The sequence below is a fragment of the Hyaena hyaena genome, unplaced genomic scaffold (genome assembly GCF_003009895.1).
Source record: "Hyaena hyaena isolate Hyena2069 unplaced genomic scaffold, ASM300989v1 scaffold_383, whole genome shotgun sequence".
In the NCBI taxonomy this organism is placed as follows: Eukaryota; Metazoa; Chordata; class Mammalia; order Carnivora; family Hyaenidae; genus Hyaena; species Hyaena hyaena.
In genome coordinates this window covers 774,264-800,033 of record NW_024081014.1, presented here as the reverse complement: position 1 = coordinate 800,033, position 25,770 = coordinate 774,264, and the positions used below count along the sequence as shown (strand labels likewise).

Sequence of the window (25,770 nt, the reverse complement as noted above, 5' to 3'; positions counted from 1 at the left end):
CTAAGGACCAAGGTGACTCCATCAGTGTCTATGACAATCTCAGTATTTGAAACAAACAAAAAAAAGTACCCATAATGTTTTCACCAGTTCTGAGACTTAGTTCAGTGGGTTGGAAAATAATGCTTAGGAAAACCTGCTCCCAGGCTTATGCTCCAGGCAGGCTGGTTCTATAGGACTTTGCACAGTTTGTAAATCACAGGCTACATCCCGAGTGTGAGTGCACACCATTATCCTTGCAAGAGACTCATTTATACAGAGGGCTTTGGTATTCATTACATGCGAACGTGGGGCTGGATCAGTGTAACTCCATCTTGAAAGACAGTCCCTATACCCTACTGCCCTAAGATCTGTAAACAGAACTACTTTTTCAATAGTTATATTGTACCAAGGACAGTGTTTTGGCATTTCAAGCCCCTTTTAAGTATATTCAGAGCCCAAATATAAGACTTCAGAAAAACTAGTTCATAAAAGCAGAAGCACGAAGACAACTCTGTCTACAACAAGGACAGAATAGGAAAGAAACTGGGTACCTCCTGAGTATGTAAGAATATAGGGAACTGGGAAAATGTTATGTAATGAACATGAAATGAGAAACAAATGAACTTTAGAGAGCTTGCAGCCTGATGTTTGTTGATGAATGTTGCTAAGTAAAAACAATACTATTGTGAAGCCTTAAGTTTGAGGATTTCAATCTTTAACAGGTTTACCTGTTATTCTAACCAGCCCTTTTGGACCCATACAGTACTATGATAATGCACATCCATAAAAAAGAATTGTGGGAATTATAAAAATCACATTTCTTCCGAGTTGTCAAATGAGGACTACAATTCCAGTCAGTCCTGTTTACCGTTAAGGGTATTTCCTCATATTCCCATTCTTCAAGAAATGGCAGTTTAGTCTGACTGGCTAATGGAAAATAGCCTGCCACCTTTACACCGAGCCACACATCTGATGGGGTAAGTCCCAGGAAAGCAGAGAATTGGATGAATTAGTGTCCCATTCTACTGGGTTGGGCAAGATAAAATAGACCATATTTTACAAATGCATTCCCATAGACCTACCTGAGGAAGGAAATCACAAGACAATCAGGTCTTAGTAACTACTCATTTCTTTTCACCATTGTGTTTAGCACTTACCTCTAATGGCTTTATATTCAGTCTTCCCCCCTCATCCAATGAGACACGTCTTTCTTTCTTTCCCTTTCCTGCATCAGGTGTGTTCACTGAATGACTCCTTCCACTTATTGCCACTCTTCTCAGTGCTTCGATGCTATGTCCAGTTCTAGTTAAACACTCCATCTGCAGTCTCTCAAGAGATTGTGTTTTTATAGAAATGACTCCTAGGTGTTCTGCAACAATGTCTGGGTCTATATTGATTGGTTGTTTCCCACAGTGAGGAATTATTTTAATTGGAAGTTCCTCTTTGCTTAAATCTTTATTTAATTCTTTTTGATCTAACTCAGGCCCTCTTTTAACAGCATGCTCATGCACCTTTTCAACAATTCGACCAACATCCAAATCGCCAAAGAGATCAGCCTGTGAATCTTGTGGGCTAATTATTTCTAATGGACAGTTGGAAACTTTACTGATGATTAAAGAAGCTACCTCTTTAAAGAAGGCATTGTTTGTACCTTTCATGTCATAATAAAGTTGTTCATGCGTTCCAGATTGTTGTAGTACATGATTATAAATGGAATTGATCATCTGAGAAATAATTTCTATACTTTCTGGATTTAAAAAGGTTTCTTCAGGGTTAGTAGCTACAACACTAATGTTATTTTTGGAAATTTCAGCTGTCACAGATTTTGTCAAGTAAGATGCAATTTTATTTACCTCAGAGTTTGATAATTTTTTAGCATTTTTGCTTGAGGCACTTGGCAAATTTATTAGTTTAGCCAAGAACAAGGCCAAAGTTTCCTCTAAAAACCTGGCATCTACCACAGTATCTTTTTTGGTTGAAAGCTTTTTCTTTAACTTGAGGTCATCAATGATCTTAACCACTTTTTCCATAATTTTGACAGCTTCCAGAACTAACTCTGAACTCGATGTTTCTTCTTCTACTTGAGGATGAAATTCTGAATTGGAAATTTCCTTCACCATTAAAAATCCTATTATATCAGCTAGAACATTGCTCTTACCTCTTAAATCTTTATACACTGAAATATGGGAACCAGAGCACCTTAAAACACTGTTATAGACAGAATTAGCTACTTTTTCAATAGTTGTACTGTCTGCTAAAGATACAGTGGGTGATTCTTTGGCCTGTGGCACTACAATAATTTGACTTTTAGAGAGATATTCTTGGAATGAATTTAAGATTTTTGAGATTATGGATTGCATTTCAGCATTTAGAGAATTGTTTTGTTTCTTATCTGCTTTTGGAAACATAGATAAAAGCTTTGACAAAAAATTTACAGCAATCTCTTCTATTATGTTAAAAGGCAGTTTGTAAGCCCATGATGGCTGAGGCTGGGGAAATTCAGTGGTTTGGATAACATTTTTAAGGATATTTTCAACAACATTGTCAACTTCTATACATTGATGTGGTGTTAGTTCTCCAGAAAAATAGTTCTGCAACTGGTTGCCAGCCACTTCCTGTACAACTAAATTAACTATGGTTTCTGAAAGGATTTTGCAACCACTGCCGACACAATTTTGTATGCCCTCTTGAGATCCAAATTGTGGCAAGAGATTATTATAAATAGTCTGAACAACTAACTGAATAATTTCATCATCATTAGGATGTAAGGATTCTACGTACTGTACAATCATATCTTTATCTTTGGAGATCTCTGCCATAATTGTACTTACTAACTTCATTTGAAGGAAATCCACTTCTGCATACAAATTATCTTCAGATATTCCTGTTTTAGCATTGGATACTGTTGAGAAAATTTTTGATAGAAGAGAAGAAATTATACTTTCTAAAAATTCATAAGGTAGCATTATGGTATATGGTGATGATGTTTGACATTCTTTGCATGCTGTTTGGACTACCTTATGGACCTTTTTCATAACCTGCTTAGATTCTAGAGGCAAACATGCTGCAGCTGGAACCTCATCATAAAGTAGCAAGTGTAGCTGATGCTGCAAAATTTCTTCTATTACTGCATTAGCTAGCTTTCTTACTAAGTTTTCACCATTACTATTTATGTCCTTATAAATGGAGTCTTGAGATCTATATTCCTGTAAAATATTGCATATAGAGGAGTGAACAATCTTACTGACCAACATTTTATCGCTTGATGGTGTGTTAGCCATAGAAGGTGCCTCGTCGGAAGAAGGTGTTTTAGTGGCAGGTGCTGTTTTTTTCTCAGGAGGTGCTTTATCTGCAGAAGGTTCTTTTTGCCTGAGAGGTACATTGTGAACTGATGAAACTTTATCTGAAGATGGGAGGAACTGACCTACCTGATCTGGGCTTAATACTTTAATTTGAGCATCTGAAAATTCTTTTAACAGAGAATCAATGAGTTTCATAGCCGTGTCATAGAGCTCAGCTTGATTTGCATTATTGGTTACATTTTGACATGCAGCATCTATACCTGGTGAGGAATTAAAAATCAATTTTTTAACTATTTCACAGATAACATCTTCTAAAAAGTTAGCAGGAAAAAACCTGGGGTTATTTTCTGGTGGACTGTCTGGTTTACTAAGTTTACTTTTAATATCTGTATCTTTAGTTTTCTCATTCTCTTTCTCTTTTGCAGGAACATTTTGTTTAGCTGAATTTTTTAAGGCAGGCTGGGAAAAATCTTTGCCATCTGCTTGAGTTACGTATGCTGCTTTATCACGTAGGGGATTTGAGGATTTTGAATTATCTACTGGTCCTTGGAAAGAAGATATTTCTAAAACATTTCTGTAAATGCTTTCAGTGACATTTTGCACATGTTTAAGATGCAAGATCTGTTTGTCATCAGTAAATCTGTAAGCAGGAGAATCTCTCCTCTTCTCCTGGATCTCTCTATTTCTCACCTTGGATTTCACAAATGGTAATTCAGAAGGTCTAGCCTCTTTTTCTAATGCACCCTCTCTTTTCTTGTCACTCTTCTTTTTATCTATTTTTAAATCTGGTTCCAAAAGAACCTTCTTGGTTTTTGTACCATCAGTAGCTGATGAAAGATGTTGGTACATCTCATCACCTCGTTGTTTCTCATCTTTTATACCCGACCTGTCTTTCTTCTTGATTTCATTCTTTGTAAGTACCATACTCAAATCTGGCCCCTGAGTATCTTCACTTTCCACATTAGTTGTTGGAGAAGTAACTTTTGATGCCTTCTCATTATCTTTTCCAACTGAACTTTCCTTTTTCTTTTTATTCCCTTTCTTTTTATTTGCCACACATCCAACTAACTCTGATGCTAGGGTAGTCAATTCACCCTTCATAATGCTAGTTATAGTAGTACAGATCGGCTCATGGATTCTGCCTGTTTTCATAGATGTGTCCTTCTTTTTGAAATTCCCCTTTTCATGAAGTGTTCCTCTACCTATTTCCAAAGTGTCCATTACATCTTTCAGGCCTGAGGTTAAAGGAGTAAGTGTAGATAATTGTTTTAGTGAAGAAACTGGGTTCTCCTTCAAGCTTTTGTTTATTTTTGTAAATGTATTATATGGAAGGTGTTGAACTCTTTGGATGATATTATCCACATTTAGAAATGAAAAGAAGGTGGAAGACCAGTCTCCTGAAAAAAGTAGTTGAATCTTGTAAGCAGAGATTGCCTTTTTGGCCAAAGAAGCTATTATCTCTATAACAATGTTACTTCCATCATCTTTCTGAACATTGTTAGATCCACATGTTTCTATGACCTCATTGTACACAGAATCAGATACTTTATTGATTGCCTCTTTAGCTATTGGTGGAAAAGAAAACATTTCTCCAGCATTTGCTAGGACTTTAATTTTACTTTTCCTAAACTCCCCAATCAGGGCATTTGCAAATTTTATAGCCATGCTCATGAGGTCTTTTTCTGATATCTCTTTGTCTTTAGGGTTTTCCGCAATACTTGGGAGAGTATAAAATTTGCGAACAAGTTCAATTATGACGTCTTCCAAAAATGTAGCAGAATACACAGAAGCCTGTGGGAAGGACTGTTTGTTTTCTTTATCAAGTTCTAAGAGTTCAATGATATGGTCATTTGTGGGTAAGTCACAGGGAGGTGATTCTTCATGTAAAAATGGCTGCAGATGGTGGTCCACAATCTCTTTCATAATAAAACCAGCTATTCTCTTGAGGAATGAGTTTCCCTTTTTGCATGAGTCACTCTGTGTTTCATCTCCTAATTTAATTTTTTTCATAATGTTATTACATATAGAGTCAATAAAGTTCTCATTTGCCCTTAATTGCATACTTTCCACATGCTCCTCTGCTGTGGCAAGTCTAATTTCATGTTCAGAAATTTCTGTTATAATTTCATCAGTCAGTTTTGAAGCTGCATTCACGAACTCATGATCTGGTGGCACCTCTTTCTCATTTAGTTCAGTTTCTGTCTCAGATGAAAGGAATATACGTGCTAGAAGCTTGTAACTAATATCTTCTAAAAGGGAACGAGGGAATACAGTGAAACATGATGGCAAAACATGGCTATCATTGTTGATGGTGTCAAGCACATTTCTGATGATGTTCTCATCTCTGAGGGAGGAATAGGAAGAAGCTGCTAATTCTCCCAAAACTAATGACTCAACTTGATAATCATAAATTTCTCCTACTAGCAAATAACATATTTTTTTCCCAAAACTAACAGCATCACTTTGTATAGCTCTATAAATATGAATCAGAGATTTATGATCATCTAATATTTTTTTATAAATTAGGCTGACAGTTTTTTTAACTATTTCTTTATATCCTTCTGAAAAATACAGATTTTCATCCAAGTGATCTGCAACTAAAATTTCTGTTGTGGTGAATTCCAGCACAATTGATTTTACTAATGTTGTAACAATGTTAGTTATGTTGGCTTTTGCTTTACATAGGTTTTCAGCGACCAAGACATTATGTGAGAATATATAAAGGATTCTGCATAAAAGCTCAGAAATTACATCCTCTAAAAAGACAGCTGAATTCACAATAAACAATAATTCTCTTTGTTTAGGATCTGTTGCTCTCTGTTGATAAGTTTGACCCACAGTACCTAAAGGAAGAGTTTTATCTCCAGGTAAAAATGACTCAAGATGATGGGTAAATATTTCTTTTATTATATAACTTGCTATTTTTCTAATAGGTATATTATTCATGCCTTCTTTATCTTTTGTAATAGACTGGTATAGACTTGAATGAGAAATATCAGTGTAAATGGCCTCAACCATAGCCTGGATGTCTTTCTCTGAAATCACATTTTGTTTTTCATTTCCATGCTTAATAATGCATATTGCATGTTTAGAAATTATTGACATGGTTTCACCAATCAGCCTCACAAATGTGTTGCTAAAGTCTGACTGCGAAAAGTCTGGGTCTTCTGCATTGCAGTTCAAGGGACTTAACTGAGATAAAACCTGAGTGACTATTTTTTCCAAATGTGTATGTGATAATATGGTAGTATAGGTTGTATAGGTCTGTCTTCGGAGTCTTGATTTACTAATAGCATAATGAACTCTCTTTATCAAAACATCAGCATTGAGTCTTGAATATGATTTAAAAGGCAACTTTGCTATGAAATCTGGATGAATTTGGAAATCAAAAACTTCAGCCAGGATAATTTTAGTTACCCGTTCAGCCAATGTTTTTGTATCATCAAGAAATCCTTTATCAGGTTCCAGTTCATATTCTTGTAAAACTTTGCTATATGCCATGTCAATAATTTCGATCACTACGTCTCTGTGTACTGGTGGCAAACACAATTGTTCCCTTGCATTTTTTAGGATGCCAACTTGAGCTTTTGAGAATTCTTCCATTATCAAATATATGAGTTTTTCAGCTATTTCCAACAGTTCTTTTCCTGAATCTCTTATTGAGTTTATTTGCACAATACCTAACACCCTTTGGAATATTTTGCTTAAAACCCCAGAGATCACATCTTCCAAAAAGGCTGAGGAATAAACACGAGCAAAAAAATTCTGCTTTCTCATATCATCAAAATGTGTATATGATGGAGGAAGTAATGACTTTCCATACACAAATGGATGGAGATGTTGCTGACAGATATCTTTAATGATAAAACCTGCTATTCTGTCAATAAGAACATTGTTACTGCTTGTGATATCATGCTCAACTGCTTCTTTAGACCCAGAGTTTTGCAAGATATTTCTGAATACAGAATCAATGAGATGCTGAGCATCATCCTCTGAATAAATAGATTCAGTTTCTTCATCTTTTGAAAATCGAATTTCATGTTGGGCAATTTTCATCTTAATATCACTGATTAGCTTTGAAGAGATTTCACTGCAATTAATTCCTAATCCACCTTTTGGAGTTTCACTGTATGGAACCATGTTAGATGTAGAAGGAAAGATTCTAGATAACAATACTCTAATTATGTCTTCTAAAAATGTGTATGGCAGCAGGGTGTTATATGGAGATCGATGCTGGCTTGGCTTGGTAGTTTCACTGCTGTCACTAAAGATATTCTGAATAATGTTCTCTGCTGTTAGAGTAGCATAGGAAGAAGCTGACAAGTCCCCAGAAAACAGTGGGTGAAATAGATAATCTGAAATAGCTGACACAATTAAATTGGTAACATTTTCTGCAAAAATATCACTGCTTTTGAGTTCTTCATTGTCAACCTCAGGGGCTAGCCCATGCTGTTTCAGAACATTCTCATAAACTGAATTGACGAGTTCATCCACAGTGTCTGTATCTATAGTAGGGACAGACTGTTCCTGGTCATCACGAAGAATGCAGATGTTAGCTTTGTTAAAATGGTTATTTATTAAGTTTACTACTTTTTGGGTCATTTTATTGAGTTCACATTCAGTGTTATATTTTGGATTAAAGAACTTTGATAATAATCTGGCAACAATATCTTCTACAAATGCATTTGGATAAAAGTCCATACTTAGTGATGATGGCTTCTGGGGTCTATGTGGCTCCATGACCTCACTGAGAACCTCTTTAACCATATTTGATATTTCATCCAATGGAGTCACTGAACAAGGCAAGCTCTCTCCACATAAAAAGGGTTGAAGATGATTGTCAATAATCTCTTGAATAATGAGACTGGCCATTTGGTCAAGCATAACTGGGCTGTGGCTTACTATACTTTTCTGTATTGACACAAGAGAGTCAGATATTAATAAAACATTATTATAAACAGAATCCACCATATTTTGAAGGTGTTTTTCTGTATATAGATGTTGACAATCATACTTAGTGAGCCAAATCCTATGCTTTGAAATGACTAACAAAACCTTATTTATTATACAGGTGGATATCTCATTAAAATCCAAAGTCATTAAATACTTCTTTCCCAAGCATGAAGCCTCGCAGGGTGGAGAAATGAGCTGAAATAATAGCTTTCTGATGACATGTTCTAGAAATGAGTGTGATAACATGGTGGTATAGCCCATCGAATGTTGACCTTGGTAATTAAATTCTCTCAGGTTGTTTTGAAGTTTCTGCAATATATTTTCAGCTTTAAGAGGGTAATATGAAATAAGCATGATCTTTCCTACAAAGCACAATGGGAGTTGGTAGTCCATACTCTCTTTCAGTATGCCATTAGTTATCTGTTCTGCTATTGAGGTGGTAGCATGTGTCAGATGATTGCCACTGGTAACTTGCAATGTGTATTCCCATGAAACATCACTATAAACGGAGTCAACAATCTTTCTAACAGTTTCTTTATCAATTGGTGGAAAACAAATCCTTTCTTCAACATCCCGTAAAACAGTGACTTGCGCATTGTTAAACTCATTCACCACGGAGTTGACATATAATATATTTATGTCATTGAGCTGAGCTTCAGCGATGTTTACATTTTTGCCCTGCAATGAGGTAGAGAGATTAAGGAAAATGTCTGCAATTATTTCCTCCAGAAATGTGGCAGAGAAAACTCCTGTGTTCATGCCTTCTGGATGTTGCATGTTAAGAATGGCTGTTGCATTCACTTTCCTTTTACCTGGTCTTTGAAGAGGAGGTAGAGGAGGGAATTTTCCTGAAAATTGCTTACCAAATAGGGCTTGTGTTTTGGAATGAATCACCCTGGGATTATTCAGTGGTTCTGTCAAAGGCTTGCTGTCATAACTCATGAATCTTACAGAGCGTTTACCCTGTCTTGATTCTTTTAATTCTGGCCTTTTTCCTTTTGGGAAGCGAGGGAGTCTTTCTCTAGTACTATACATTAAATTCTTGCTTGTAAAAAGTGGACTTCTGGGAAGTCGATGTATACCACATGACAGTTTTTCCATTAAGGATTTTACCAAGATATGGGAAGTGATACTAAGCATAGATTCTTGATTTATTTCTGCCAGATTTTCCAAAAGGTCTGACATGTCATATTCTTCAAATGGTGAGCCAGAGTCCATAGTTCCCCTGCAATAATCATCTACATTTTGAAGTATGTTGAACAGTTGACCTTCTACTGAAATTTCGTCAGAAGAAGGTCTATCTGTAAGGAAGTTTTGGGCTGTACATTTTTCCAAAAGTATTCTAATAAATTTCTCACATACAACATTCAGAAGAAAAGCTGATTTGGGGGAGAGCCCTGCGTTATTTCTAGGTATTCTAAGGCTTTGCTGGTTATTAGAAGATAGGAACATTTTTCTTGATATTTTACCAGAATCCATGTCCCAATTTGGGCACTCATCTGGCAAAAACAAATTGAAAACAATATTGAAAATTTCACTGACTACCTCCTTGGATTCATGAGTTTTTAGGCTACCAACCAGAGTGCCTAACTTACATGCCAGAGGATTTAGTTTATTTTTCTGTGCTAGTTGATTAATTCGGTGAGTAGGAACTGACTGACAACTTTTGGGGCCTGTCTGTCTTTTCATAGTTTTGGTTTTGTTGCAAATGGGCAAACTATGGCTTTTAAGCCTGGAGAGTAGTTTGTTTCTTCCTCTGCTGTCAGACTGATGCTTTATTCCTATTTCTTTGGACAGAACATGGATCACTCCCATTAAGAGGTCCTGAAAGAGATCATCAAAGTCAGCCACAGCTACTCTTGGGCAGTAAATATATTTTGTTTTCATGGAAACCACTTGTTGTGTAGTGTCTGCCTTTATAATGTCACTATGAAAAAGTATTTGAATAATGATTTCAGAAATGCTTAAAGCAAGTCCTCTGATAAAAATGGGCTGACTTGCAAATACTTGGGAATGAACTAAAATAACCTTGCTAAATGCTGCATCTTGGTTTTCCAGTGATTTCTGCTTTGTTCCACCATCTTCAGTACAGTCAGAAATGCTTGAAATTATATAGGAAATAACCAGTTCAGTGAGATGTTCACAAAATTTATAAAGTGAAGAATCATAGTTAATGTTTTTTAGAGGTTGTTTCGATTCATATTTTTTCCTTATTGGTGTGGAAACAATAGATACTTTTTCATCAAGAGAACCTTAAAACAGAAAACATTACTATTTTTAACATGCATTAATGGAAAAGGTTGAGCATTCAAAATACTATCAATACTTTATACACGAATTTTACTTTGGGGGTAACTTACTCAAGAAATAGAAAAACCTAGTCAAGAAAGGAACTGAGTTTTCTTCAAATCTCGATTTCTCACATGTGGAACTTTACTTCAGCCAGGAAGTTAAGAAAATAGCCAAACAGAATTCAGATCTCTGTTTGCTTCTTCCTTGTATAGCCGTATTTTCAGCTTTGGGGAAGAGAAATCTTAGGGCAGAGAAATGATTTTCAACTTTAGGTGCAATGCCCTAGAGTGATTCCAGTGATAACTAGAGACCTCACATAATTCTTGAAAACATTTTCAGCTGTTTAGCTAATTATCCCATTTGGCACTCTATAATCTATAGTAAATTGAACTGAATGAAACTGCTTATATTTGACAGTTTTTGACTGCTGATATTTGACAGTTTTTGACACACAAAAATGGCTGTTTTATATGGCTTAACCCAATATATGCATGTAAGCATTCATAGAAAAGGGGTGCAGGTATCCTATTTGTAAGCATGGGTTTAGAGTACTGTACTTAAAAAGAGCTTAAGTCAGAACATTGGCACATGAATAGAACAAGAAGTTTAATGCCACTGTTCTTGTAAACTCTATCATCAATAATTGCAAAGACTAACTGTATATATCAGAAGTAAGTTGGATCATTACAGTCAATTAACTATGTATGGAACTTCTGACTATAACTTAAGAAATCAGTCTTTTAAAAAAACACATACAAAAACCCTCTTTGAACTTATGTTTGGGAATTGCCTTTAGAGCAGCTGTATTTCCCAAGCAAGACAACTGGATTCATCATGTTCTAGTCATACCTCATGCCCAACAAAATATATCACTTTAAATTATGCCCATTTAATTTCATCTGTTAATAGTGAAAACTGAACAACACTCCTCCAAATAAAAATTATGTAAATGTGTCAACATATTTTTTTCCTTTTAGCATACTGACCAGTTGAAAAACACACAATCAGCCACCCCAAATCCAAGGTTACTTTCAGAGAAGCAATGGATGCAGCTTCTTGGATGTGAGAAGTGAAAACAAAACTCATGGACTTTTTAAAATCTAAAATGATGCCAACTCTTTATAAGTTGTTATCCCTCACTCACCTCTGGCTTCAAAGTTCTTGAAATGTGTGACCACAGCTATAGTAACATATCTTGCTACTAGATGGATTTCATGTGGTCCCAGTTCTTGATCTGCAAAAGCAATGACTTCAGCCTCTTCAAGAGGTGCTATTTTCTCTAACTTTTGGTACTTATCTTTCCATTTTTCCAGTAAAGTGAAATCGTCTCCACTTGCTACAAGGCTTTTGTTTTCTTCTTTGGTTTTAGAGCTGATTCTTTTTTCCCATATTTTAAGCAAGCTTTTATTATCCTTTTGTTCTCCAGACATTAGAGACAAAGGCTTTTCCCTTGATACAAAAAGTGGCTTCATTATTTCTATACTTTCTTTAGTTTGTGGAGTTTGACCTGAGAGGCTACAACTCAACAGCATCGTATTGACAATATTTTCTGCAGCTACACATATTTTGGTTGAAGAAATGGTTTTCTGTATTTGGTTTAGCTTAACAATTGGTTTGGGAAACTCACAGTGATGAACTCTTTGATTTTCACCTTCTTCCATTTCTATGAAGGATGTGGAGTGCTCTGGTGCTGCTTGCCCAGAGTCACCAGATTTCTCAGATGGTTTTTGTAAGACACTGCCTTCTGGGAAAGAGCTGTTTCCTTTCAAGGCTTGATCAAAATGGATGAGGCCATGGGCTTTACCTCTAGAATATAATGGTTTAAGTTCTGATTTGAGCCCTTCCAATGGCTTTCTGGTTTTAGGTGTATCACCTGCAGAGTATCTGATATATGAAGGTAGATTTGCTGAAGTCTTGTCCTTTACTTTTCTATCTTCCTCTGAATAAAAATACAAGCCAGGGATTTGTGGAAGATCATCCCCACAGCTAACTCCCTTTGACTTTGAAGTGTACATTCCCATCCCAGTTGCAAACCTGTGACAATTGGCAGTGTTGGCATTTTCAGCTACTTGGAGCAGATTTTCCTTTGGATGGCTTTTGATGATCGATTCATAGAAATGAGTACACTGGTCCATCAGTGTGCTGATGATCTGACTTGAAGATGGTTCCATTTGGCATTTTTCTTTGTCTAGGTTGTTCTTAATTATATCAAGCATGTCATTGACAATATTAGCGGTATAAGTAAGCAGTTCTGAATGGAATGAGTGAAGCTGTCGAAGGCTATTCTGCATGTTTTCCTGGGAGATCATACTACTTGATTTAGATTCAACAGGAAACTTATTCAGTTGTTGTAACTTGGGTAATATTGTTTTCATTAATGGTTTCTGTTGGACAGCAAAAAAGTTTTCAATAGGTATTTTCACAATTTCAGAAAAAGCATATGTAGTGATATGTTTAAACTGTAGGTCTGCAAATGATTCTAAGATGTTCAGAACCCCTTCCATGATCTCTTGAGCAATTTGGTGGCTAGAGACCCCAAATATTTTGTCTTTCAACTTTGTGCTATAGGTTGGTACACTGTTGAGGATGTTTGTTCTTAAGGAGCTTCCTTGATTTCTAGCAGAAGTTTCTTTCTTGCTTTCTAGCATTTCTTCACCATCTGTTATGAACATCTGAGTCATAAAGTACACCTCTAATTTTTCAAATAGCTTTTTAACAATTTCCTGACCAAATATATTAATTTGTGCTTGAAAACCTTCAGCTCTAAAAGCAGTGCTTTTAAAGTTATGGTACCTACTTTCACAAGCCTCAAGAGGTGACAAATTTAAAAATGAAACAGATTGTTCTAATTCTTTTGTTTTCATTGAAATTTCATTCAGAACAGTCTCAGCTATCATAAATAGCTTATATTTGTCATTTTCTATGTCATTTGATTCTGTTTGCCATTTGCCAAACATTTGTTTTAAAATATCTTCTTTAGGAAAGACTTTCTCTAGCTGGGAAGAAACGTTCTCCAAAGAGAAACGGGCTTCTGGATGTGAAAGAGAGATTGGCCTAAAATTCATCTGTGAAAGTTTGAGATCATGGGAGTATGAGCCTTTTGTTTGGTTGACCAAATTTTTGTTCTTTGTAGCATATAATCCTTGCAAAACTGCATTAACTAATTTACTTGCTGTCAAGATTTGATCAGAAGTTAAAGTGTTTATATTTACCATTAGTCTATTTTGCCTCATCTTTTGAAATTCATTCATAATTGTTTCCAGAATATTGCTTACTATATCCTTGGCATACATTTTTAGTTCTGCAGTGGGGAGTTTTCTTCTCACTAAGGAGTTTTTAGCATCCCCTGTTGATAGCAGGTATGGCAGACCAATGCCAGTATTGAACTGACTGCCTCTAAAAGTCTTCACTCTAGGACTTAACTTGGTCTTGCTTTTGGCTTTAGCACCACTAGGTCCTAGGTGTGGTTTTGTTCCAAATTTAGGCAAAACAATAACTTTTGATTTTGCTTTAGAGTGTGTTTTAAAAGTCGTATTAGGGCTGCCTTTGAAACTAGCTTTAGAACTGCATGGCCTCAGAGATTGCGTTTCATCAGACCAATCTTTAGGGGACAAATTGTTTTCTAGGTTTTGCAAAACAAAATTTGTGATCTTTTTGAGAACCTTTTGGACCAATTCTTTACCCACTTGCAGTGGAGAAGTTTGCAATAAGGTGTTTTCTGAAGAAGCCATACCTCTAAAGCCTGTAGAAGGGCAAACTTGCAGTGTCACATGTTCAGGGGGGACACTTCTTTCTGCTTGTTTCAAGTCCTGAAAGTATGATGGATTCATCAGTAATTCATCATTGCCAGATGCTTCCAGTTCTCCCTTGGTCTCCTTGTTTTCATATAAGGATGTTGTAACTATTGAGAACATTTTTCTGAAAACACTTTCAACTATGTCATTTGCAACACTGCTTATATGTGACTGTAAGGTTTTCTTTTGTGCTGCTGTTGATGTTTTAATTTTAGAACCAGATGTAAAGTGGGGGGCTTCCTTAAATGGAGGGCAATGGTCTATGTCTTCCATTATCCTTTGATATATCTTCTTTAACATTTCCTTAATCACACTTAACAAAGCAGTTTTTTCCTGTCTAGATTCTCCATTTTTAAATATCTCTTCCAAAACCCTTCTCAGGTTTTCTGCTTCTGATAGAATTTGGTTTTGATGTGGGTATTTTGAAAAAAGAGATAGTTCACTGTTATCTTCCATCTTTCTTTGACCAGGCAATATTTCATTTTGTACAGCTAGTTGTGTAAATAGGTTAGGGTTCTGCTGTGAGTAAAACCTATTTGCCTTTAAAGATATTTTATCACATAAACTCTTGAAGATGTTGTAGACAGTTTCACTTGCAATTATGTTTTCTTGGAATGAAGTATTGTTTGGATATGAATACATTTTTTGGATTTCTAAATCTATGTCATTTTTTATAAGCATCAAAATGGTACTGGCAATTATATCAGCATATTCCCTAAGACTACCTTGTGATATATGAATTGCAGGTCTGTGTTTTTCTCTGTAATTAGCAAATGTGTAATCTGTTACCTCTTGACCAAGAATAGTTCTGGCTGTTGAGACTTTTGGGATATTCACATCTGATGGCGTTTGGTTTGCTTCAAGAAATACACTGTAGTTTTGTTTATAATTTGTAAATTCTGGGCCAACAACATATGGTTTTTCTCTAGTCTGAGTATAAAGAGTAAGTAGAAAATCTATTCTTTCTGTGGCAAAAGATTTTAATCTATTCAAAATGGTTTTAGTAATGAAGCGAGCATTTTCTTCACATGGGTCAAAAGCATATTTCTTGGCATCTTGTCTTTTAAATATAGTTGTCTGATTATCATCACAGTAGATTGATTTCAGCTGTACATCTCTTCCCCTTCTTGCAAATGGAAGTATCTCCCTTTCTCTTTCATTCATTGGGTCCATAACAAGAGGTTGTTGATGTTCTGCTTCGGGAAATACACCAGAAAACGTCAGGGGCAATTTTGGAAAAATAGAATCCTTTGCATTTACACCAAGCATGATAGCAGAAGTAAGAGTTTGAAGAACAATATCCACCATATCACTGGAAATCATAGCAACAGAAGACTTAGGAACTAAAAGCACTGGAACAGCCTTATTTGCACACTTGGGGATTGTTTCAGAGTTTGCGTCTAAATGTTTCCCACTTATGTTACATTTATTAAGAGTGGATTCTGCAAGTAGGACATTATTCTCATCTAGTGCTTTCTCACAGATGTCACTTAAGATACCTTCAATGGTATCTAGTATTTGAAGTTGAAGTTTTTTTCGATAATCACTTTTATTGAACAGCCTTTCAATAATATCTTCTGGCCGACTTAGATCAATAGCTCTGTCAAATATGTTTTTTTCATATTTACCTTTAGTGGACGTAATACTTAACACTGTGTTAACAGTCTGACTTGGGATCCTGTCAGAAACCACAATATTATGAGCTAAGAATGGATTTTCCATTTCTTTATCTAACTTTTGTTTGATTCCTTGTAAAATTTGTCTAGCCACTTCTGTCGCATATCTGTTTAATTTACAGGCAGTCAGGTGACATATTGAGGTGGTCTCTCCAGACTTGTTATGATCCCCTGAGCAAGAGGAACATTGATCATCAGAATATGAATGTTTGGTTGATAGCCATGGTTGGCTTAAAGCAATCTCATCCTGCTGTAGAGGCAAAGCCATTGGAACTGTGAGATTGATATGAGGACAAAAGAGAGCTTTTACTTTGGAAGTAGCAAACATTTCTAGATTTGTTAATACTGACTGTATAATATCTTCAACTACGTTAATTTTGGTCCTTTTACTGCTACCAAATGTGGACTGAAATGTACCTGGATTTCTGTCCAGTGTGGTAGAATGAACAGAGGATTTTTCTCCACTGGCATGTTCAGGAAAAGAGATATTTGCCAAGCAGGTGATAGTGTTATATTTATTTTCATTTGCATTTCTGTCTGTCATGGCAGCAGAAGAAAGTTTTTGAAGTATGGTTCTAACAACATTACCTACAACAACAGTTACATCTGCTTCAGACACTAAAAGATCCATTCTTTTATCCACAGATGGAATTGATTTTTGAGCAAATGGTTTACCTCCAGCATGAGGAGTGTCCAATACATGGGATTGGGAGAGAGTAAGCACACTTAATTGATCAATTAAGTCATCCTGAAAAATTTCATTCAAAATATTTCTTATAATGGGCACAACTGGGGACTTTTCTGGTTCTTTGAGTTCTACTTCAAAATTTTTAAATGTTCTTTCTAGGTCCCATTGCTTAAGAGATTCTGATTTAGTTTCTTCTGGTGGTCTTTCCTCTCGAGGGCTTTCTTTCTCTATATCTGCAAGATCTTCTAGATAAGACTCTGGGTCAGCTCCTCCAGGAAGAAAATTTCCACAGGTTGGCCTGTATCTGTAATTTTCAATGCCTTGATCTTCTGGTTCAGTTTCATTAAACTTATTTGGATGCCCTGCATCTAAAATTAAATTGACCAGATTCTTAAGCACTTCTTTCTCCTGTAGTGGCTTGGTCATATCTGTTTCCAAATCTGGCAAACTCACATTTAATTCTGTTTGCATAGCCTTCAAAATAGTACTTGATACTTTCTTTGCATGCACATACAAAGCAGACTGCAATTGTCTTTCATGTGTGTTTGTACAAATGTTGATACTTTCACTTTCCCAGTACCTCTTATTGTTCTTTTTATTTCCACTGACTGTAGTGCCCAGAGTTTCTAAATTTCTATTGGCAAACCATTTCAATTTAGCAAAAACCATTTCAAAGATCTCTGAAGCCATGGCTTCCAGTTTATCTGTATGCTTTACTTTTGTGGTCCCTGTTTTGGAGGCAGTTGTCTTTCCCTTGTTGTTAGTCACCTCTTCGCTACCTGGCTGGATCACACTGGACATCATACTGGAGATTATGTCAGAGCATCTGCTCATTTCCTCAAGGAGCAAAGCAAATGATAGGCTGTCAGTATCAATATACTCTGAGGTAGCTATACATTCTGAATTTGTGTAAATGTGATCCATTTCAACACTACATAATTTTCTAATGATATCTTCTAGAATTGTATGAGAAATGAGCTGAATATTAGACTGCAGTGAAGTGGTTGTCCTCAAATTCTCGTTGATCTGCTCTCTATTTTGTTCATCAGATGGGGGAGAAAATGGGTGGTCTCCTATGAGCTCATGTAACATGTCATATAAGGTATCCCCAATTCTATCTAACACTTGCAATCTGGTACATTTATCAACTTTCTCTTGCATATGAGGACAATGACATTGTTGACCAATGTCAGCAGTTTCATGTGAGATTTTAGACCTTAGCTCATCTGAAGGGAGTATAACATTGCTTTTACCTGTATTTCCACTTAACAACTCACAAATACAAGTTGCTAATGAATTTATCATAATGTCATTATTTAGCCTTGTGACAACAGAGTCTAATTCCTTTTCATAGTCAGCAAAAACTCCTGTATCTATAAAATGCTTGGGAGAGCCACTCTTCCCAAAATTTTCATTTTTCTTATTGTATTTCAGTTCTTTCTGGATAGCATCCAAAACAATTTTTACCACTTTAGTTGTATAAGTACCAAAGTGAGATTGAAATGAAGGTTTCCTGTCAGGTACAGGCTTTGAATGGTCAGCATAGCTTTCTAGTTTAAAGCAGTTTTGCAATTTCGGACAAATAAATGATTTCAGCTTCTTAAAAATTGTATAGATGATCTTATCACTAATGTGAACTATAGGTTCAGGTGTTGATCTACTTTCTTCAGGTTCTAACCAGAGATCTTTTGTAGGGTCTATGCCAAGTAAAAATAAAAATTTCATCTTCCTTTTACTCTCAAACCATATTTCTAATGGCTCATTATTTGGTATGTCAGCATTACCTAGAGAAGTTTCATCTACTGATGAAGAATGATGGATAATGTGACTATAAGCTATGTAAAGTATTTTTAATACAGCATCTACAACTTCTTGAGCTATTATTTGGATTTCTGACACAGAGAACATCTGGTTCATCCAGTCTTGAGAGGAAAGATCTTGTGGGCTTTCTGAGGTAAGAAGTGAAGCTTCCTTATCATTTTTATAATCTAGGTGACCAGAGGGCCCAGAAGATATGTCTTTGAGAATCTCTGCTAAAATACTTGTAATTATATTTTCTGAGGCTTTTTGTATTTGATGCTTTACATGTTGGCCAAGAAGCAAATGGTCTTTATTCAAACATGGCTTGTCCTTCAAAAGGTCCCTATTATCAAAAGCTGGAAGGTCAGTCTTTAATCCCCAGTCAGGAAATACTAGTTTGCCTTGAGAAGCAGGCTTCGTAGGTAAGTTCATATTTCTTTTGTACTTTAAATCGCCATTTTTCCTGGTTAGCCAGTGATCAGGAAGCTGTTCTTGTAATTTTGCTTTTTCATCTTTGATAGATGAAATCAGCACATTTTCCACAATCTTGTCTATTTCTTTATTTTCATCTTCAGAATAAAGAAGCATGCCAGGAACATTAATAGGCGGAAATAGGCATCCATATCTAGGATCATTAGCTACTCTAGTGCTCGTGAGTCTGTGCTCTTCTTCAGTACCAGAAGGACTACTTAGGCCAGGGTGTCTTCTTTTCTGGACAACTGTCTTTGCTGGTTTCTGATGTAGCTGAGCCAAGATATCATCAAGTAGTTGAAGGATGACCACTGTTTCTTTAGATGCAATGAGGCTTTCATTAAGTCCAATTCGTATATAATTTAATATAGTGCTGATTGCTTCCTGTATATAACCAACCAAAGAGGACTGGGAAAAAATATTTGACACAATATTTTGTATTTCTTCTCTGCCATTCAAACTGGCTGCATCAGGTTCAGCACTGGATTTCCTTTTACAGGCTCTTTGAAGGGACACATATATTGGATCTTCCCTGTGTTGTTGATAAGCCAGTTCAGTTGTGATTTCAAGACGAGCAAGTTCATTTTGCTTAGAAGATGCAAGAGCCATCAGCTTTTCTAAAATCACATGAACCATATCCTCTGCAATATCACTCATGTTCTCCACAGTGTAAGACAGTGGAGCTTTTGAAGTTTTTTCTTCTGGAGAAATGAAATGTTCTCCACTGATTGGTAAGTCTGATTTAAAGTGAACTGAAAAATTTTCTTGTGAAAATACTTCAATACATTTTTTCTCAACAACAGACTGTAACTTATCAAGCATGCTTTCCATAATTTCAGCAGCTGCTGAGGAGATACTGGCACTGGAAATCAAGTCTCCTTTGTCAATGTCAGTTTGGTCATCCAAAGTTTTTGCCATAACAGAAGAAAGAATAGGAATGGTTTGGGTTAATTCAGACACCATTTCATGAAAGATATTTTCTAAAATCAGCTCAGTTTCCTCTTTTAGATGATGTTTGAAGTTATCAAAAACATTCTTTAACTCCTGCATCTCCTTTACAACTTTTGCTTTTTCATCAGTAGACAGTGGGTGTTCTAAGCCATCTGTTTTAGTGGTAGCATCTTCAGATTCCTTTGTGCCTGTTTCAATTGGTGCAGAAAGATGACTGTCAGATTTGCAGGTTTTAATCTTAGGGGATCCAGCAGTCTCATTATTTTTAGGTCCAGAGGTTTTACATTGTCTTTTCCTGTGATGAGTTTTTCCTGTAACTGTTCTTTCTTTGTGGGCAGAAGGTGGGCTTATGGGTGCTGCTGGTTGCTGTACTGACCTGTCAGCTGTGTCTTCACAGACCTCTGCCTGAAATGCCTTACTTGCTTCATATAGAAGCATTTCACTGAACGTGCTGCAGCAACTCACACTATTTGAAGAGAGGGTAGAATCATCAGGCAATGGGTATACAATATTTTGCAACCTTTCTTCATATTTTGTGATGGCTGGGTATAATATACTAGTCACTGCAGCCACAACCCAGATCATTATATTATGAATTATACTGTTCAGTTCTTCTGAAGTTACCTGGAAAGAAGGTAAGCAAGACACAGGGAAATCACATGTGAATTTATTTTAGGGATAGTTTAATTCCTTGTATCAAACAATATATAGCTAGAATCCAGCAATGGTGTATAGAAAGAACACAGGAAAGGATCTATTTAGAATATCTAATTTCAAGTTGGTTTATTCTCTGTGGCTGTGATCTATTCTTTTAATAAGATTCCCTTTGATTCAAAAATCCCTTGGAACTTTGATTTTGAGCATTTATTGCTGACCATAAATGGCTTCTTGGTTAGAAAAAATAGCTAAGTGGCTGGGCCAGATGGCCTTAGCAGATATATTCTGAACATTTCATCCTAAAGCAGCAGAATACACATTCTTCTCAAGTGCACATGGGACCTTCTCTAGAATAGATCACATACTGGATCACAAATCAGCCCTCAAGAGATACAAAAAGAGGGAGATCATACCATGCATATTTTCAGATCACAACACTATGAAACTTCAACCACAAGAGAAAATTTGGAAAGCCCTCAAAATACATGGAGGTTAAAGAACATCCTACTAAAGAATGAATGGGTGGGGCACCTGGGTGGCTCAGTTAGGTAAGCACCAGACTTCGGCTCAGGTCATGATCTCATAGTTTGTGAGTTCAAGCCCCATGTCCGGCTCTGTGCTGACAGCCCAGAGACTGAAGCCTGCTTCAGATTCTGTGTCTCCCTCTCTCTGCACATAACCGACTCACACTCTGTCTCTCTCGAAAATAAATAAACATAAAAAATTTTAAGAATGAATGGTTTAACTAGGAAATTAAAGAAAAAATTAAAAAATACATGGAAGGAAATGAAAATGAAAACACAACAGTCCAAACCCTTTGGGATAGAGCAAAGACGGTCCTAAGAGTAAAGTACATTGCAATTCAGGCCTATGTCAAGAAGCAAAAAAGGTCCAAATACACAACCTAACCTTATTTAACACCTAAAGGAGCTAGAAAAGGAGCAGCAAATAAAGCATAAAGCCAGCAGAAGAATGGAGATAATAAAGACTAGAGTAGAAATAAACAATATAGGGGTAAAACAAAAACAAAAACCCAGTAGAACAGATCAATGATACTAAAAGCTGGTTTTTTGAAAGAATAAACAAAACTTATAAACCCCTAGCCAAACATTAAAAAGAAAAGAGAGAGGACCCAAATAAATCATGAATGAAAGAAGAGACATCACAACCAGCACCACAGAAATACAAACAATAATAAGAGAATACTATGAAAAATTATATGCCAGCAGAGTGTGCTATCTTGAAGAAATAGACAAATTCCTAGAAACTCACCCACTACCAAAACTGAAACAGGAAGAAGTAGAAAAATTGAACAGGCCCATAACTGGCATAGAAATTGAATCAGTTATCAAAATCTCCCAAAAAACAAGAGGCCTTGTTTGTTCCTCCCAACAAATAAGGGGAATTCTGCCAGACAGTGAAAGAAGACTTAATACCTATTCTTCTCAAACTGTTCCAAAAAACAGAAATAGAAGGAAAGTTTCCAAACTCATCCTATGAGGCCAGCATTAACTTGATTCTAAAACCAGACAAAGACCCCACTAAAAGGGAGAATTACAGGCCAATATCCCTGATGAACATGGATGCAAAAATTCTCAACAAGATACTAGCATATCAAATTCAACAGTGTATTAAGAGAATTATTCACCATGATCAAGTGGGATTTATTCCTGGACTGCAGGGCTGGTCCAATATTTGCAAATCAATCAATGCGATAAAACCACATTAATAGTGGGGGCGCCTGGGTGGCTTAGTCGGTTAAGCGTCCAACTTTCGCTTAGGTCATGATCTCGCAGTTCGTGGGTTCGAGCCCCGCATCGGGCTCTGTGCTGACTGCCAGCTCGGAGCCTGGAGCCTATTTCGGAGTCTGTCTCCCTCTCTCTCTGACCCTCCCCTGCTCACGCTGTCTCTCTCTCTCTCTTTCTCTCTCTCTCTCTCTCCTAGAAATAAGTAAAAATATTTTTTAAAAACCACATTAATAGAAGAAAGGACAAGAACCATACGATCCTTTCAATAGATACAGAAAAAGCATTTGACAAAATACAGCATCTTTTCTTGATAAATACCCTCAAGAAAGTAGGGATAGAAGTAACATATCTCAACATCATAAAGGCCATATACAAAAGACCCATAGCTAATATCATCCTCAATGGGGGAAAACAGAGCTTTTCTCCTAAGGTCAGGAACATGACATGAATGTCCACTCTTACCACTGTTGTTCCACATAGTACTGGAAATCCTAGCCTCAACAATCAGACAACAAAAAGAAATAAAAGGCATACAAATTGGCAAAGAAAAAGGCAAACTGTCACTCTTAACAAATGACATGATGATCTACATGGAAAACCTGAAAGACTCCACCAAAATACTTCTGGAAGTGATATGTGAATTCAGCAAAGTCACAGGATATAAAATCAATGTATAGAAATTGGTTGCATTTCTATACACTAATAATTAAGCAACTGAAAGAGAATCAAGGAATCTATCACATTTACAATTGCATGAAAATCCATAAGATACCTAGGAATAAACCTAAGCAAAGATGTATAACATATGAAAACTATAGAAAGCTTATGAAAGAAATTGAAGAAGAGCCAAAGAAATGGAAAAATATTCCATGCTCATGGATTGAAGAATAAACATTGTTAAAATGTCTATACTACCCAAGGCATTCTACACATTAATGCAATCCCTATCAAAATAAAACCATCATTCTTCACAGAGCTAAAACAAACAATCCTAAAATTTGTATGGAACCAGAAAAGACCCTTAATAGCCAAACTAACATTGAAAAGAAAACCAAAGCCAGAGGCATCACAATTCCAGACTTCAAGCTATATTATAAAGCTGTAATCATTAAGACAGTACGGTTCTGGTGCAAACACACACACATAGATCAATGCAAGAGAATGGAGAGCCCAGAAATAGACCCACAATTGTATGGCCAACTAATCTTTGACAAAGCAGAAAAGGGTATCCAATAGAAAAAAGTCTCTTCAGCAAATGGTTATGAGAAAACTGAACAGTGACATGTAGAAGAATGAAAATGAACCACTTTCTTATACCATACACAAAAATAAATTCAAAATGGGTGAAAGACCTAAATGTGAGACAGGAAACCATCAAAATCCTAGAGGAGAAACCAAGCAAAAACCTCTTTGACCTAGGTCACAGCAAATTTTTAGGAAACATCTCTCCCGAGGCAAGGGAAACATAAAGAAACATGAACTATTGGAACCTCATCAAGATAAAAAGCTTCTATACAGTGAAGGAAACAATCAAAAAAACTAAAAGGCAATTTATAGAATGGGATATTTTTGCAAATGACATATCAGAGAAAGGGTTAGTATCCAAAATCTATAAAGAACTTATCAAACTCAACACCCAGAAAACAAATAATCCAGTGAAGAAATGGGCAGAAGATATGAATAGACACTTTTTTAAAGAAGACATACAAATGGCTAACAAACACATGAAAATATGCTCAACATCACTCATCATCAGAGAAATACAAATCAAAATGACAATGAGATACCACCTCACACATGTCAGAATGGCTAAGAGTAACAACGCAGGAAACAACAGATGTTGGCAAGGAGGTGGATAAAGGGGAACCCTTTTGCACTGTTGGTGGGAATGCAAACTGGTACAGCCACTCTGGAAAACAGTAGGGATGTTCCTCAAAGAATTAAAAATACAGCTACCCTACAACCCAGCAGTTGCACTAGTTGGTATATATCCAAAGTATACAAAAATTCTGCTTCAAAGGGACACATGCACCCCACTGTTTATAGCTGTGCTATCAAGAATAGCCAAATTATGGAAAGAACCCAAATATCTATTGACTGATGAATGGATAAAGGAGATGTGTAATACACACACACACACACACACACACACACACACACACACACACACAATGGAATCCTACTTGGCAATCAAAAAGAATGAAATCTTGCCATTTGCAGCAACGTGGATGGAACTAGAGTGTATTATGCTAAGTGAAATAAGTCCGTCAGGAAAAGACAAATATCATATGATTTCACTCATGTGGAATTTAAGAAACAAAACAGATAAACATAGGGGAAGAGAAGGAAAAATAAAATAAAAACAGAGAGGGAGGCAAACCATAAGAGCGTCTTAAATTCAGAGAAAAATAAAGGGTGCCTCGAGGGGAGGTGGGTGGGGCTATGGGCTAAATGGGTGATGGGCGCTAAGGAGGGCACTTGTTGGTATGAGCACTGGGTGTTATATGGAAGTGATGAATCACTGGGTCCTACTCCTGAAACCAATGCAACACTGTATGTTAAGTAACTTGAATTTAAATAAATAAATAAAAATATAGCCAGGTGGGTGTCTAAGCTCATAGAAAACCAATGCTCTGGCAAAAAGACAGACTGTGTCCATGCAATAATTCTTAATTATTGAAATTATTGAAATTCTTAATTATTGTATTGAAATACAAACTATTTCACACAACAAATTTGCCTCCAAAACATGTATATGCCTTTGCAGAGGTAGCCTTCTTTTATGTAGGAATCTGTCCAGCTATGAGGTAATGGTTAAAAAGCACCACAGTGGAGTAGTCAGCCTGTGGGCTCTGTGGCCTGCCTATTGCTGCCTTCCTCTGTCAATTCACTATGTCTTTATATATGCCAACGACTACAACTACTTATTAAGGCCTAATTAATGGTCAACAATTAGTACTGATGATTTAGAGGAAATGAATAGGCTTTGGGTGCAACAAAAGATTATCAGTGCAAACTGTCTTGGATAGGGAGACAGAGGATGGCTCAGAAGTAAAGAAACACATTAATTAAAGTCAAAAAGGCTGATATAGACCTGAGATTCAAAGGGCCAGAAGGCTGAGCAGTAGAGGGAAGTTGGGGATCCTTCAGTATGAGCTAAAGTAGAAACCCAGGGACTAGACCTGAATGACCTTTTCCTTAATGGTTAATTGTACTCACTGTCACACCTAAGACTAGATTGGGGCCAAATGCAAATTGTACCTGCAAAACTCTATGCTTGTTTAGGTACTTCTACATATTGCAGATATATTTTGGGAACATAAAAATTATCCTTCCTATAATAAAATATTTGTTTTGAAGTTATTGTTACTCTCAAGACATCTAGACCAAGAATGCATACCTTCCACAGAAACTCTTATTTCTCAAAGCTATGCATACAAGTCAGTGGCAGCAAAGGCT

General features: G+C 36.3%; 1 protein-coding gene across 1 annotated transcript in view; it reads right to left on the bottom strand.

Annotated features, from left to right (window-relative positions):
* LOC120244334 (fibrous sheath-interacting protein 2-like) overlaps positions 1–25,770 on the bottom strand; it is a 74,155-nt gene that overhangs the window by 15,139 nt on the left and 33,246 nt on the right. Inside the window, exons 13-15 of the mRNA XM_039250761.1 lie at positions 14,124–20,530; positions 11,671–14,066; positions 1,137–10,486 (exon numbers count right to left, since the gene is read on the bottom strand). Of these exons, the coding sequence (XP_039106692.1) occupies positions 1,137–10,486; positions 11,671–14,066; positions 14,124–20,530 (18,153 nt within the window). The remainder of the gene's footprint in view (positions 1–1,136; positions 10,487–11,670; positions 14,067–14,123; positions 20,531–25,770) is intronic.